This window comes from Crocodylus siamensis, chromosome 3, assembly GCF_052110815.1.
Source record: "Crocodylus siamensis isolate JL-2025a chromosome 3, ASM5211081v1, whole genome shotgun sequence".
Taxonomy (NCBI): domain Eukaryota; kingdom Metazoa; phylum Chordata; order Crocodylia; family Crocodylidae; genus Crocodylus; species Crocodylus siamensis.
The window spans coordinates 48,021,954-48,039,360 of record NC_143397.1 but is presented as its reverse complement, the minus strand read 5'-3'; the positions used below and the strand labels follow the sequence as shown (position 1 = coordinate 48,039,360).

The window sequence follows — 17,407 nt, the reverse complement described above, 5'->3', positions numbered from 1 at the left end:
GGGGCACATGGAGTGTCCCACAGAATCATGGGGGGCTCCCCAGCACACTCGGCAGCAGACCCGGAAGTGGACCAGAGGCACTTCCGGTTCACTTCTGGGTGCACCAGAGAGAGTGCTGGGCGCCCCTCCTCCACCCTCCCTGGCTCGGCAACTGGTGCCTCCTGCATCTGAGGGGACACCTGAGGTCCCCTTGCAGTCAATTGCTGAGCTGGGGGCGCAGTGCCCCCCCCCCCACGCACTCCCTGGCGGACCCAGAAGTGGAGCAGAAGTACTTCTGGGTTCACCGACAAGCATGCGGGGGCCCCCCCACACTCCTGTGGGATACTCCTTCCACCCCAGCATTGCAGCATTCATGAGCTGCACCTGGTACCTTGAGATATGTAGAAAAAATATTTAAAGCTGTGTCTGTGTCCGAATTGCTGATTCTCTGAATCAGCATTGAATCTTAAGATTTGGATTCGTCCAAATTGAATTGGGGACAGTGATCCAAATCAATGAATTGAAGCAGTGTCCCTGATTCAGGTTGAATCTGAATCAGAATTGAATAGGGCCTGTTTTGCACACCCCTAGTATGCGTACTTATATTTATACTTGCAGGTGCATGTGTATAAAACATTTGTTGTACCTAGATGAATATTTATCAGCATGTATTATAATGAAATACCTAACTCATTTTTTCTGTTGTTCACAAGTTAGAAATGCATCATATATTAGAAATGTATAATATTTTTGTAAGCAGAAATGTGTAATGTTTTTACATTAAATTATCATAGTTCTTCTCAAGTTTACATCTTGGCAGTAATAAAAATAAATAAATAAAATGGAAAACCTTGGGTAGATTTTTTCCAGTTGTTGAACACAAATTTAACTTTGCCTTTATGGAAATTAAAAAAAAACCCCAAAAACCCTGCAGTGGAGAAAGTGGCAGCTGTATGCATTACCTGTCTTGTATACTGCCTGAAAGCATTACTATTCATTAAAATAACCTTCACTTTGTAGTAACACCCGAGCTGTAAACAGTCAAGTTATATTCTTGAGAACACACAGCCCAAAAAAAGTAAAGAAATGTCCGTCTTTGCAAAGTAATTTGTCGAGTTGAAGATTATTGTTTTTCATCATGGTGACCCTGACTTGGCTGACTGGGTGCATATACAGATTAAGATGAATGCAGTTATTCCTTGGCTGAGGTCTGCCTCTTTCAGGGTACATTCTTCCTAATGACATGATTGATAGGCAGTCCCAAATCCAGAGAGGAACTCATTAATCATAGCACTGACTGAATCCAATCATCTGCTTCACCTGCACAGTGATGGACAGGAAAGGATACAATTTGGGTGCTGACACTGATACACTCCTTTGTCAGAAGGCCTCAGCTTTTTCAATGTCAACTTCTAGGAAGCCTGACAAGAAATTCAGTTTGTATCTATACACAGCATCAAAAAATCAGCCTTAAATATGCTTCAGTTTTAAAGATCTATTTATTTTGAAGCTTTTCTATAAAATATACCATAATAACATAACCCTTTACTTCTGTTCAGCTAAGAACAGAATTATAATTTTTAATTTTGAGCTATTTACTCTGTAGAAAGTTTTGAAACTACATGTGGAACCAATATCAACTTTAACATCCAGCAGCTGTGTAGCCTTTAAGTCAACAGCAACTTTCAGCAGAACTAATTTTGTATTTATGGCACATTTTCAAAAGTAAACTGTAACAAACAGCTGAATGAACTATAGTAAATTTTATTCAGAACCATAAACAATGAAAACCTTAGCTTCTATTCAGAATGCTTATTTTGTAGATCTTACTATGAATACAGTAATATATATAGAAAACAAGTTATGGGTTATTAGTCTCTCAAGTTCTAATGTGTCCATTGCTGTGATATCTGGGTGCCAAGTTACATTTGTGCTACAGACCCAGATATTTAAAGGAATTCTGATTTAAGTGGTGTTTTCAATTTAGAAGAATGTATTTCAGCAATGTTTCTCAAACATTTTGCCAGCATAAGTAGTTATTCCTGCTGATTCAATGTAATTGTTAGTTTATGATTTTTATAAGACGAAATATGACAATAATAGCCATAAACATTACTTTTGGGACAAGATTTTTCAAACATACAGGTCTTTAACTTTCATCAGTCTCAACAAGAGTTAGGCACCTAAATACTTAAGATTTAATTTTTTTAACCAATTACTAATATAATAGCTTCCTTTGGGACACTTTATTTAGTCATTTTTTATGTTCTAGAGCAGGCAAAGAAATATGTACAAAAGGTTAAATGTTAATGCTAGGAAAGATACTGTTTAATGATACAAGAAAAAATATTTGTTTCTTATAAGCTCTAGAAAAAAGGACTGTTTCATTTTTTCATCTCTTGGATTACTGTAATTTCAACAATTGTATTAATTTTAAACATAATTAAAATTAGGAATTAAGGAATGCTTATTATTTTAATGTCTTTAAGTGCTTAGCATAATTTCATATAAAATTTAAGAAATGCATCTGAACAGCACTGTTTTTGCCTAGACCATATCTTTGCAAATGTTATTATTTACTGACTCATGTTGACATATTTATTAATATTATGACTTTTAGCAATATTTTTATTTACATTAATAATATTTGTATGCTTGCTTGCTTTATTCTAGTGCCTTTATTGCTGTAGAGGAAGCTGCAGTGTTAGAGGAGGGAAGTATTGCACTGGAATTGACTGAGCAGAAAATAAACATGATGGTCCTGGATATCTGCCACAAACCAGGTGGCAGCGAATACCTGAGGCAAATTTATCACATCATCCGGCTCAATGAGGTAGGGAAACGGCCTTTTTACCGAGCAATTAGGTGTGTACTGGCCTGAGGCAGCGTCTGCTGGCAGCTAAGGGTTAGTCAAGGAGGTGATAATGCTTCTTAAAGTCAATACCAAACTCAATATTGCATTGTAATAGAATCTATTCAGTTTAGGCTTTTCTGCATTTGTGTAGAAAGATTACTTAACAGGAAGCAATGTGGATTTTATTTATGTACTTAAACAGTATATGGCTCATAAACTTGCCTCAGATTTATATTGTATAGACCATAGATATATTTTAAGAGTTAGAACATAGTAAGAAAATCAGCAGGCTATTGAAAAATAACTTAAAAGGAAGTAGAATTAAATATGTAGTAAATCAATGCCTCTGATTCTAAGAACACATTTGTAATGGCAAGATAAATACATTGTGATGAAAGTCTGGTTTAATCTATATAACCCTGTTAGTTAAACTATAGTCAAAATTATATAAGAGCATTTATACTAACCATTTGGAAATGGATTCAGATTTATTTAGCTGTGTGGAATCTAGACAAGGTAAAAAAAATCTGACATTGTCTGCACTGAATGGTCCTAGACTATAGAAAGGATTGTACTTTAGTTTTCATCTTCATGAGCAGTATAAATTGAAATAACCATTAATATTTAATTATATGGTAATACAGATAAACACAGCTGAATGTTCCTTCTTGAAAAAAAAAAGAATTAATATTTTATTTGAAGATATTCAAACACGTATATAGTTGTTCATGATATTACATATGTGTATGTGTGTGTATATATGTGTATTATGTATGTGTGTGTGTTTGTGTATATGATTAATGGTGTGAATGATTTTGTAAATATGGCATAGGCCAAGAATTTAAAAATCTAAAAATCCTAAAGGAACAGGGGTGTGTGTGTGTGTAGATATATGTATATACCCACACACAGATTTATAAATCCATTTAATAGATTTAAAAATCCATTTTTATTAATAGTAGTGATTGGATACTTCACACTTCTGAAAATCAAATCAGCTGTTTGGGTGCCAAAATAGTATAGATTTAGGAACTCATTTTTATTCCTTTCCTTGAAATCTCCCTAATAAAGTATGTATGCTCGTGTCTGTAAATATAAATGGTAGTGTTGGGGTGACGTTGTAGCCATGATTTGTCCAGGAGTTATACAGGAGGCAGGCGTCAGGTATGTCTCCAGGTTAATGTCTCTTAGTTTATAGTATAAGTACATCCTGTTTAAGTGGATCCCTTTTGGAGTAGCTTAGGTAAAGAAGATGGTTTCTTAGTTTTTCCAAAGTTCTCCTGCATAGTTGTATTGCATATATAAAGTTGTGTGTTAGCTAGAGGGTGGCAGATGATGAGTTCCCTTGGGATGATGTTATGTTTCTTGCACAGGCTTGGCAATCCTTGCCTCTATAAAGATATATACACTCACAGAGAAGTCATGCCATCTCTATTTAAATTTTGTCATAATTGGGGTCAAACTCAAGAGAAATGTCAGGGCTTCTGTTGGTCACCTTTAGGGGCCAGAATTGTTTTCCCCCTTGAATGCATGTTTGTTTCTGCTCCCTTTCCCTCCATCTCACATGTACCTTCTCTAAAGCCTTGGGCATTATCTATAACTAGAGATGGGTAATAGGCTGTAATGGGCTGGTGCCCCTAATTGTACTGGAAAGTTTCCAAGGATGAAACTGTCACCAAATTTGAGGTCAAGAAGGAATTTTTGTTCAGGTTAGATTGCTAAGGATTATTGGGATTATTTTTTTGTCTTATTTTGTAGGGTCTACTTTGTCCATTTTCCACTTCTGAATAGATTTTAGCTAGCAAATTTCCTTCTGCTGAATTGGCCAAACCCTTAGTGGTGCTCTTGTCTCTCCTGCTCTCTTCCTGTAGTATGTTCTAGGTTTTCTTTTTCTTTTCTATTTTTTGATCAGGTGTTTTCTGCTGTAGTATATAAGTGGGACTGGAGTGGATATTCTAATGCATTGGCTGTTCTGAAGAACTGTTTAATTCTTTCTTGTTGTTTCACTTGTCAAAATAATTTAATATTCTTTGGGCCATACTGAGAGAAACTTTCTTTGGCCAGATGATTAGGGAACTACCTTTAGATGGAGAAACCCATGTTCAAATCCTTATCTAATTCACATCCTTATTTTTTTTTAATGCCAAGTGGGATTGGGACAGGTCCAACAAGAGATCCAAGTCAGGGAGAACCTGATAAAGCAGAATCTTAAAACTGGCTTGCCCGTGTCCTAGATGAATGTTCCAACTGTGTTTATTGTGGTCTTTCCCCCTCTCAGTTTCTACCTCTCTGATATATAACACAAAATCCAACCTAGCACTGACAGAAGTTTAATCGAAACTGGCATATTCCCATGAAACATGTTGCAGTATAAAATTACCATTTTCCAATTTCAAATACTAGGGATTCATATAGGATATGGGAAAAAAGCAGATTGACAGCTTAGATGTAAATCTACCTCCTCACAAACGAGTACACTAAGCACTAGGTTCAGGCTCTGTGTAGCTGTGCCTGAGCATGGGGACATGAGGTTCCTTGGCTGGGTATGCAGGAGCTAGGGTGGGACTCTGTGGGGAGTGTGCCCAAGTGCGAGGGTTCTCCTGGGCTCACTTTCTGGTGTGTGTGTACACCCTGAGGTGCTTCATGACAGGGTGTGATGTTACGGCCTGGGGATGTGGGTGCCCAGGTCCCAGGACTCATGCAGTGGATACAAATAACTCCCTTCCCCACTCCCCCTGCCTGCCTGTGGCTGTCAGATGGCTGAAGGCAGGAAACAGGGCTAAGGAGAGGGTCTGTGTTGGCTTGGCTCTGGGAGAGCTCAGGGGTGGGGCCTGCTGGGCACTCAGCCAAAACAACCAAATGTGGGCCAAGTACTAGTGCACCTCTCTGTGGAGTGGTTGTGGGGGACTGCAAAGGAGACTGGGATGCTGGAAGACAGCAATCTAACTTGAAGCAGTAGGGGATCTGGTACGGAAGTTCGATTCACTGGTCTAACCTAAATCGATTAGATTTGAGTGCACAGTGAATCAGATCTATCTTAGACTTGGTTCTGCCATTTTTAGACCAGTCTATATTCATCAAATGTCTGTACGGTTATGGGTTTAGATCATTTCCGATCTCTGAGACTGGTTTATGTGTAATATCGGTACCTGGCCCTGGATTGGCTGAACACCAAAAAAAGAAGACATCAATTGCCTGCAGTTGCAGCTCTCTCTTCTGATACCCCTTCTAACTCACTTTGAGTTCAGTAAAGACTATTCCTGCACTTAACCAAAATCTGTGTGGTGGTAACCTGACCTAGGGGTGCCCTTGTATGTGTGTGTGTGTATGTCCGAGTATGGAAGAGGCTGCCTAGGTTTCTGCTTCTGGGTTCCCACGAATTCGGTGTTCTGGGGCTGTCAGAACTTTTGTGTCTTTTAATGAGCATACTTCCCCAAGCCACTCTTCAAGGTGTACTTCAGTTCCTAGCAGTGTACTGTGGCGAAATGCCGGGCTAGCAGCTCCGGCACCGCTTAGAGGAGCCGCGGGCTTTGCGGAGTTGTGCGAGCGCGCGGCTTGTGGGGCGGAATTGAGGTAGCTCTTAGCCGCCCTCGAGGTTCGCCGAGTTGGCACAAGTAGACCACTTAGAGTAAGTTGTTAGTGTCTCTTAATCTATAGGGTGTCCGTTGGTTCACGAGGTTCCAGAGCCAGCCCTTGCGTTCCAACAGTGGAGCTAGTCCAAACCTAGGTGCGGCTGCTGACTCCTTAAGTCCCAGAACTGGTCAACGGCTCATTGAGATGGAATGTTAGTAATAAAAGTTATTACAGAGTAGATATAGAGTAAAATAAAAAGATTTATTCACTCACCTGGCCTCACCCTCTTACGAATAAGAGGGGAGGCCGGTTGGAACGAAGTTGCAGTAAATACAAGTATAGCGAGCCTAGGTATGCCGTCTAAGCTACGATGAGAGGCAGTCGAGAAGTGGAGTCTCCGATATTTCTTCAGTTACAGTATGCTGAATACTAAAGGGGTCTGTTGGTTCACGGGGTTCCAGAGCCAGCAGCTGCCGACTCCTGTAGTCCCAGAACTGATCAACAGCTCATGAATGGGATATTCTATTACGGGTGTCCGTTGGTTCACGAGGTTCCAGAGCCAGCCCTTGCGTTCCAACAGTGGAGCTAGTCCAAAGCTAGGTGCGGCTGCCGGCTCCTTAAGTCCCAGAACTGGTCAACGGCTCATGAATGGGAAATACAAAGCAATACTGTAACACGGTGAATCGTTGTCAGTTGTCGGATTTCTGAGGCCTTTGTGTTCGCTGGGATACGCCCAGGCGGGGAGGCTGAGAACCGGTCTGCGGGGTGATCAGGCCCACAGAGTTTTCCAGTTGTCATCTCTGCTGCTTCCTGCTTTTTTGCCTCTTTTATAGATGTTCGTTGGACTGCCTCTATGACACTAACTATAATATATGCTAAATATACAGAGATAGGATAATTTTCTTTTACATAATAGTTACTAGGCAGATTTTCTACACAAGTTTTGTTTCTGTAATACTGACACTTTTTAGATAAGAGGTAAAATTTATAGAGTACAGGTGTGGGGCCTACTGCAGGTAGAGCATAGTACCAGGCACTTGTTTAGACTAACAGTAAAACTGCAAGGCAATAAAAAGCGGTACCAGGCACTTGCTTTGGATAACAGCACAGGCCTCAAGGTTACATAAATGTGAAAGTGCCACACGGCAGTTATACAAAAAGGAGAAAATAATATAAAATATATGCTTTATATAAAGATAATATAAAACGGTTATATGCTAAATAATATAAAATAGTTACATGTACCAGGGTTCAGTGTATCACAGGCTGATTTGGAGGTGAAGGGGCAGCTTGTTGGTTGGTGGGGGGTGGCTTCTCCCTTCCCAGGAGCTGGGTGCTGCCAAGGTCTCTGGTTCAGGCTACTGCCTTAAGAAGACTTTTCCTAGGGTTGGCAAGTGGGGAAGATCCCTGAATTCCTGGTTCTGGGTTCCCAGGGAGCTGGGTATTCTGGAAGCCGCACAAAATTTCTATTAGTTTTAAACAACATTTTCCCCCAAGGCTGTTGTTAATTTCATTCAGTTTGTGGCAGTTGACTAAGTTTTGGGAAATTCGAGGCTGATTTGGGGTGGATGCATGTGGTGGGAGTGAACCAGCACCCTGAGATGTATGTGGCAGGGGATGACCCAACACCTGGAGAACCCAGAAGCATACCCCCTGCTTCTGCATTCTAAGGGTGTTGGGTCATCTGAGGACTGTGCAAGGTCTCCATGTCAGTTACCAGAAATGGAAAGAAATTGATCAGTGGCTTGGAGAACAGTGCTGTTTAAAAGTTGCAGAGACCTGGGCAGACTCCCAGGAATGCCAATTCTGGGTTACCCCCTCAACTCACTTAACTACCCTCTGCAGCCCAAATCAGCCTGGAATGGCACAAAGCCTGGTCAGTTATCACCAGTGGAATGATGAAACTGACAAGCAGCTTGGGGGAAAGTGCTGTTTAAAAGCTGTAGACATATTCAGCAGCTCTCCAGACCACCCAGCACCCTAGGAAAATCCAGAAGCAGAGGTACCTCTCTCTATCCATCTGACCACTCAAATCAGCCAGTCATGGCACAGACTGGGTCAAATAGGGGCAGGTTGGGGCAGTAGAGTTTTGACTGAGTGCCAGAGTAGACAGGTGCCATGCAAGGGTTGTGTGGGGAGGAGGGAATGAAGAGCAGTGCAATGTGGGACGTTTGGAGGACTGACCAGACACTTGTCACAGAAAGCTTGGTGTCTGCACATAATGCTGAACTGGTTCAAGGAGGACCACTTTAAAATAATACTTTATTAATCAGGTATACTTCTGAAACTTTCCAGAAGGTTTAAACCATTCTAAAGTGTTATGTCTGTCCACGCCCAATATGAACATAGTTATGTCACAATAAAATCTGTAGTCTGTCACAGCTTCATGATATTTTGAAAGGTTTTGTTTTTAATATGGGTAGTAGAAGAATATCATGAAGCATCTTCTGAGCATGCAGCTTTACTTTCTATAACTTCAGTTATTCTTAAGAAGGTTTCAGTTTTGAAAGAAATTTTTGGTTCTCCATCTTAATTAGAAGGAATATATATTTCAAGCATACAGTGAACTTATACTTGATAGTTAAATGAGCTATAGCTGGAATTTGATCAAATTATTGTTATCCAGTATGTGGTCTTTACCGATTTTGCATTTCTTCTTAAAAGGAATATTTGAAAGAACAACTGTCTTGTGGTACTTCTTCTGAAGAGGATCTGCCACCAGCTAGATGTTTAAATTTGATACTGAAGAACACAGAAGAACAACCAGTCTTCAACCCCTTCCAAGTGCACAAACAGTATTGTGCAGATGTGTTCAATCAGGTTGGTGAACATTTGAAATGTCAGTTAGTTATAATTGAAATTATTATATGTGACAACATAATGTTAAGTGACAATAGGCATTGAAATTATAATGTCATGAGTACAAAGTTCATAAAATGAAAGTACAAAGTGAGAATGTCTAGACCCTTTTCTTTTATGTTTGAAGTCCTGACGTGGGTGTTACCTGTATTCTTTCACTTGAGGAAAGTATGTTTTATATGTCTTCATTGAGCTAATTTAGTAAAAATCTGTTTCAAGGAAACAGTTTAAAAAAATCATCTAAGGTAGTTTTCAGAAGTGGCTAAGTTGCATCCAGTAAGGCCCATGTATAATTTGCCTCTCACAGACAGATTTGTAAGTCAGTTTCTTACTTTTGAAAATGTTTCTTCCAGAGTTTCTCCCAAACTCCCAGGCCAACAATCTTCTTAATTTCATGGAGATTCCCTATATAATTTCAACTAGTTAAAATAGAAAACACTTGCTTTTATAAAAGGTTACAATGAAGTCCAAACTATGAACTTTAAATAGAGTGCCCTGTTCCTGTTTTGTATAATTTTGTTATGATACTGTAGGAGTTGGATTGGTGGTGGTAGTGGGTTTCTTAATTTTTTAATTTATTTTTAAAGCAAAGATCACTTTATAGAACACACATATTGGTTTTTTGTAGATTGAAACTAATTTGAAAAAGTTCTTGACTTCAGATGAACTCAGCTTAAGTGTGTACCTTTTAAAAATGACCTTAAATTGAAAGTATCAAAGGAAAGGATTGTTTGTCCTAGACAACCAGTTAAAAAAAAATTAACCATGTCCTAATTTGGAATGCAGATAATATTTTTATCATGTCTGTTACAGTTTTTGCCTACATTCATTAATAGTGTAGTAAAATAAGACCTTCAAATACTGACAACTCAGGGCAGAATTCTTCTGCTATAAGACAGGATTGTAGTGCTCTATTAATCAGCCGATGACAAGGGATAGTTCATGTTGGCGCGCAATGGATTTCAGAAATGTTTAGCATAAAATCTATTATCAGAACTTGGAAAATTGTCCTATCATTTAAATAAAAATAATTAATGGATCACAGAGCTTAAAGTGTGTCAACCCTATTTGTCAGTAAACTGACTGGCTTTCTGAACTTAATTGTATTATTCCAAAATATACCTTATTTTATTTCCTCAAAAAATCTGCTTTTAACCTAAGTATATATGAGATGCCATGCAAATAGAGTGGCTAGATATTTGGTGTCCAATGGTATCAGCTGCTTCATAAAAGGTGCTAAAATATTCACAATGGACAGTTATTCTCCCCATAGGGACAATTTCTTCTTAACACCTTAACTTAGTGGCTGGCATCTGCAACAAAGTTTATAATCCCTGATTAGTTTGTTTATTTTTATCATATCTAATTTAACTGTATCTGTTTTCATTAAATACAAATTTCTAATCCTTTTTTGAATCTTAAATCCTACTAAGCTCTTGGCCTTTACACTATTTTTGTCTGAGTTAATTATTGTCTAAGGAAGCTTTTCCTTTCATAAGTTTTAAATTCATTGCCTTTCAGTTTCATAGAATGTGCCTCGGTTATTTTTGTTATTAGAGGATAAAATTGAGTGAAAACTTTTTCTTTGTTCACAGCCCCATGTTCCTTGTGGCCCAGTAGCTGTGAACTCAGTTATCAGTGTCCCCTGTATTTTCTAACAATCTTACTTCACTTTAGGAACTATGAACAAATTACAGCTAGTGGTTTTTAAGATGACAGTCAGTGGATCACAGCTGTGCCCTGGGTCCAGCTCATACTGTCACTGCCACAAGATCCCAGCCCCGGAGCAGCAACCCACCCAGCCACACACTCCACCAGAGCTACTTGGGCTAGTCTCCATGGAAACCCTGGCCCCATGCTATCACAGCCCCACTGTTCCTGGAGTCTCCATGGAAACCAGCTGCAGTGACACGGGCAGGGGCTACTGGAAAATGGAGTCTGTGGCAAGCTCAATCCAATCTGTGGGTCAGACTTTGCCTGCATCTGCTCTATCGTATAGTGGTTATAGCCTTTCTTTAGGCTTGGCTAAGCAAAACAGTTCCACACTTTTTAATCTCTTTTCATATGCATATCTATTTATATTCATCATTAATTTCTGGACCCTTTTTTTCCTGCATTGAGCAGAAGACTACACTGAGCTCTTCAGAGGGACTTCTATATCTTTTTTTTTAGTGGCTATATTGATTTAGACCTCAGCAGCATGCATGAGTAGTTTAGATTATTCCCTATACTATACATTATTTTGCATTTGTAAATTTCATCTACTACTGTGCAGTTAGAATAATAGAAAAATAGGAGTGAAAGGGACTTTAAGAAGCCCCCCCCAGTCCCAACTCTCTGCTCTAGCCAAGACCGTCTCTATCTGAACTAGAAAAATATTTGTCTAACCTGTACTTAACCACTTTCAGTGTTGTAGAATCTGCAGCTTTCCCAGATAACCTGTTCCTGTTTCATAAATTGTAAGTTCTTCCTAATGTCTGACATAAAAGGTCATTCTCTCAGAGTGTGGACAGACATAAAACTTGAACTGTTCCAAGAATGTCACTGACTGGAAGCTGGTTCACAATTGTCCTAGGTCAGAGGTATCAACACATATATCCTTAAGGGTTCTAGGTAGAGCCACCACCTTTTAGGTGTTGCCATGCTGTTGAACCATAATAGTGAGTACCCAGTTGAGTTGCAGTTATCTGCTCCCCTTTCTCACTAGTACTGAGTTCAATAAAGAACCATTCCTGCAATTTACTGAAATCTGTTGCTGGCATCCTGACTGCTAGTGCCTGGTAGGGGGAGGTCACGTGCCTCCCCTGAGATTGGCCCCAAAAGTGCTGGGGACCCATTGATGCACCCCAACTAGGCACCACTCTGGACAGGGCCAGGTGCCCAGCAGATTCTCGCTGGTCTAATTGTATGGCTGGGGAGTGTGCTCTGCTTCTCTACCCAGGCCCACCCTCTCTGACACCACTCTGGATCCTGGAGCATCAGAGAATGCTCCAGCCAACCAGAGTACTGCCCCATGTCCCCCCCACCATGCGGCCCCTCCCTGACTCCCTCCCCCTCCCCCTCCCTTCCTGTAAAGAACATGCTCCACTCCCCCAGCAAAAGTGCTGTTCTGCCTGCTGGGAGAAAGGTAAGCCTGGGGCTCTTGTGGGGTGGAGGGGAGAGGCACAGGGAGGAGTGACTTAGGAGGCACCAGTCACCCATATGCTTAGGTGTGTGTAAGGAGGGGGAGCTGCCTGGAGATATGCTTCTGGATTCTCAAGGTGCTGCCAGTTTTAAAGAGTACTTTTTTCAAGCCACTCATCAATTTACATCAATTTCCATTAATTAAATAGGATTTGGTGGATCTCTGCTTCTGTGTATCTGGGGGTTAGGGGTTCAGAGGGCAACTCTCTTTTAAAAGCTGGGCAGTTTCCTTCCATTGGTGTCAGTGGAGTCCTTGGGCAGTGCCCCCCCAGGACCCTCAGCTCCCAGACACATGAAAGCAGGGGCCCTGGAAACTCTCTACCACCTGACCACTGCTACATTTCTGCCCCTCACTCAAATAAGCTTGGGATGTGAGGGAACCATGATTAATTGCCACCAAGGGAAGGAAGTTGACCAACTCTTTAAAAGCAGCAGTCAGCCGAGAGACCCCAGCCTCTAGCCCAGGGATGGGCAAAGTCTGGCCCACAGGCCAGATCAGGCCAGCCAACTCCATCTCCCAGCACCCCCCACCTGTGTCACTGCAGCCAGTTTTTATGCAGAACCTAGCAGCAGTGGTGCCATGACAACATGAGGTTGGAGTTTCCTTGGAGACTGACCCCAGCAGCACTAGCAAGGCATGCAGCTGGATGGAGAGCTGCTCTGGGGCTGGGATCTTGTGATGGTAACAGTGTAGTCCAGAGCCAGGACAGAGCTGCAATCTGCTGCCCACACACCTTAGGCAAGGGCGTGCAGGCATGGCTTTGCCCTGGCTCTGGACCACACTGTCACTGCTGCAAGATCCTGGCCCAGAGCAGCTCCTCACCCAGCACTGCTGGGGATGGTCTCCATGGAAACCACCTGCAGCAATGCAGGCAGGGGCTGATGGGAAATAGATTCCAGCCACCGGCCACATCCACTATTTTACCCACCTCTGGGGTCCGGTCAGCAACTGCAGCCAAAAATAAGCCTGGGATGCACAGAACCCCAGTCACTTGCTGGCAATAGAAAGAAATTGACCCGCTCTTAAGAGCAACAGAGGGATGCCCCCAGACTCCTCACCAGGGACATGTGGTCAAGTGCAGGATATGGAGGTTGGGACAGTAGAGTTCTGGTTGCATACCAGAGTAGCCAGTTTCTGTGTGGGGCTGGAGTGGGAGGGAGGGTGAAGAGCAGTGCAATTTGAGACTCCTGGAGGACCAACCAGACAATAGTCATGGGGAGCTTGGTGTCCAGATATAATGCTGAACCAGTCTATGGAGAACCAGTTCAAAATAATACTCAATTATTCAGGTATAGTTTTGAAATAGTAAAGGGGATTTAAACCATTCTGAACTGGTTTGTACATTTGGATGCTTGTGGTTTAAACCACATTTAAACTGGATTAAGTGTTTTGTCTGTGCACACCGTCAGTAGCAGAGATAGAGGGTGCGGACACATACAGTGACCAAACCTTTCCCAAATGTTACTTATTGGCAATTAGTCCACAACTGACCTGGCTCAGAAGTGTCCGTGTATACAGTGTCCTGGCATTGCAGGTGGAATGGTTACCTTTAAGGCATTGAAGTCCTAATGGCTCCATTACCAGGAGGTGGGACTGAGTATCCACTCAACATTCCTCACTTGTAGGCAAGGGTGTGAGTGACCTGTGGCTGAGAGCATCTTCACTTTTTTGCTTTCTACAGTTTCATACTTGGTAGGGTCAGAAGGGACCTGAGCAGAGTATCAAGTCCAACCCCCTGCCATGGCAGGAAAAAGTACTGGGGTCAAATGGTCTCCTTTTAAAGACCCCCGGGGTAGGAGCCAGCACCACTTCTCTTGGAAGTTGGTTCCAGATCCTAGCCGCCCTGACAGTGAAGTAGTGCCTCCTGATGTCTAGTCTGAATCTACTCTCTGCCAGCTTGTGGTCATTATTTCTAGTCACTCCTGGTAGTGCTCGGGGAAACAGGAACTCTCCCAATGCCTGCTGGTCCCCCCTGACTAATTTGTAAATGGCCACTAGATCCCCCCTCAGCCTTCTCTTGTGGAGGCTGAACAGATTCAGGTCCCTTAGCCTCTCCTCGTAGGGCCTGCCCTGCTGCCCCCTGATCATGCAAGTGGCCCTCCTCTGGACCCTCTCCATGTTGTCCACATCCCTCTTGAAGTGCGGCACCCAGAACTGGATGCAGTACTCCAGCTGTGGCCTGACCAGTGCCGCGTAGAGGGGGAGGATCACCTCCTTGGACCTGCTCGAGATGCATCTGTGGATGCATGACAAGGTACAGTTGGCCTTCCTGACTGCATCCCCACACTGCCGGCCCATGTTCATCTTGGCATCAGTGATGACTCCAAGATCCTTTTCTGCCTCTACACTGACGAGATGGGTGTTCCCCAGCCTGTAGGTATGCTGCTGGTTCTTCCTCCCCAGGTGCAGTACCCTGAACTTGTCAGTGTTGAAACCCATCCTGTTCTCGTCTGCCCACCCCTGTAACTTGTCCAGGTCCCATTGCAGCCTATTCCTCCTTTCTAGCATGCCCACTTCTCCCCACATCTTAGTGTCATCTGCGAATTTGAACAGGGTGCTTTTTACCCCCTCGTCCCAGTCACCGATGAAGATGTTGAACAATGTGGGCCCGAGGACCAAGCCCTGGGGAACCCCACTTCCCACATCCCTCCAGGTCGAATAAGACCCAACCACCACCACTCTCTGGGTGTGGTCCTTCAGCCAATTAGTGACCCATCTGACTGTGTAGGTCTCAACCCCACAGTCTTCTAGTTTTTTAACGAGAATGGGGTGTTAGAGTGTGTCGAAGGCCTTCCTAAAGTCCAGAAAGACTATGTCCACTGTGACACCTGCGTCCAAGGATTTTGTGACCTGGTCATAGAAGGCCACTAGGTAGGTCTGACAGGACCTGTCTCTAATGAACCCATGTTGGTTGCCCCTAAGCGTAATCTCCCCTGCTGGCCCCTCACGGACATGCGCCAGGATAAGTCTCTCAAAAAGCTTACCCAGGACTGAAGTAAGACTGACAGGCCTATAGTTTCTTGGGTCCTCCTTCCTCCCTTTTTTGAAAATGGGAACCACATTGGCCCTTTTCCAGTCTTCTGACACATTGCCAGAGCACCATGAGTGCTTGTAAAGCCATGCCAGAGGTCCCACAATGACCTCTGCTAATTCCCTCAGCACTCTGAGGTAGAGATTGTCAGGACCTACTGATTTAAATGCATCCAGTCCCTCCGGAAGTTTTCTGACTAGGTCCTCTCTGACCCTAGGCCTGGGTGCGTCTCCCCTGGGGCCTACGGGGGTCCCAGTGGGGGGGATGACCCAGTCCCTGCTCAGAAAAATGGAGGCTAAGAAATTGTTAAATAGGTTACCTTTGCTGCTTGGTGCGACAACCAGATTTCCTAGTGTGTCCTGCAGAGGCCCCATGTTACCTGATACCTTCTTTTTACCCCCTACGTATTTAAAAAAGGACTTCTTGTCCTTGATCTGGGTAGCTAGTCCCAGTTCCAGCTCCACCTTGGCCTTCCTGACCGCCCCCCTACAGTCCTGAGCAACAGGTATAGTCCTCCGTGATGATGACCCCTCCCTTCCATTGGGCATACGCCTCCTTTTTAGCCAGATGCTTTTGGTGAGCCATGGGGGTTTTTGCACCCTCTTGCTGCCTTTGATCCGTGTTGGGATTACCTCCCTTTGGGCTTGGAGGATCATCTCCTTAAGGAATGACTACTCTTCTTGGACACCCAACTCCCCTCCCCTCTGGGACCTTAGTGTATTCCCCGACTATTCTGCTTATCTCATTGAAATCTGCCCTCCTGAAGTCCAGGGCTGCTGCCTTGCTGCAGGCCTTTGCCACCTTGTGCTAGATGGTGAATTCCAGCAGGTGATGATCACTTTTGCCCAGGTGGTCAAGCACGCACAGACCCCTCACCAGGTTGCCGCCCGTGGCCAGGACTAGATCCAACAAGGCGTCTCCCCTGGCGGGGCTGTGCACCTCCTGGTTAGATGGAGGTCCTGTATCTTGGAACTTACTTGAGCCATCAGACCTGGCTGACTGTTCTTCCCAGCAGATGTCTGGAAAATTTGGATCACCCATGATGACCACATCCTTTGACCTAACTGCCTCCATGAGCTGACTTAAGAATTCCCTTCTCTTATAAATATGAGTTCAGTAAAATTGAAGTGTGGTTGCCCAGGGTGGGCAGAGAGTATTTGGCCCCACATTTTTGGGTTCCCAGGGGCTGGGGGAACATAATGAGGGGCCATAGTTAATTAGGGAATGAGGACATAGCTGGCTGTTAGAAAGACGGCTGTTAATGAACAAGCAGTGCAAGGGAACTTATTGATAAAAAATGCCAACAAAGCGGGGGAAAAGGCATGCAGCATGAGATGCTTGAAAGACTGACCAGGCCCATATCACAAAATGCTTGGTGTCCACGCATTACATTGACCTGGTTCACATAGTACTTGATTGTCCAGGTATACTTTTGAACTGTTCCAGACAGCTTTAAACTAGTTTAACAGGCTTGTACATAGATCTGTTTCAGACTTGAACTGCATTTAATGAGTCTAAGTATTATGCATATCCATACCCAAAATAGAACTCTTCTGTAAATCTATCCTGTGTTCTATGTAAGCAGCAACATTATCTTCCCACTGAGTCAGAGTTTTGCTTAAATATAACAGGTTATCTGGCTAGTATGTTTAAGGCATTCCAGTTTCTATAGACGATGGCATACAAGGTATAGACTTCATTTTTGGCTAATGTTGACTGCCAAGCCAGAATGACCAAGTACCCATTTACAGCTGAGTTGACTGGGGCCAAACTGTGCTATTAAGAAAATCAACTATTTTTCTCTGGTCTCTAGCCAATTTCTAATATAAGATAATGTTTTTCTTTTTAGCTCACAACTACTTAGGTTCCTTAATATAGGTCCTTAATAGTGATTTTTGATACAGAACCTTTCAAAAGCTTTTTATAT

At 42.8% G+C, this 17,407-nt stretch overlaps 1 protein-coding gene across 6 annotated transcripts in view; it reads left to right on the top strand.

Moving 5' to 3' along the window:
- The window catches only part of KIAA0825 (KIAA0825 ortholog), a 398,113-nt gene that overhangs the window by 186,084 nt on the left and 194,622 nt on the right, over positions 1 to 17,407 (top strand). For all 6 annotated transcript variants that reach the window (XM_090038268.1, XM_090038263.1, XM_090038264.1 and 3 more), the window contains 2 exons: positions 2,653 to 2,812; positions 9,071 to 9,226. In XM_090038268.1, coding sequence (XP_089894394.1) covers positions 2,653 to 2,812; positions 9,071 to 9,226 — 316 coding nt within the window. The remainder of the gene's footprint in view (positions 1 to 2,652; positions 2,813 to 9,070; positions 9,227 to 17,407) is intronic.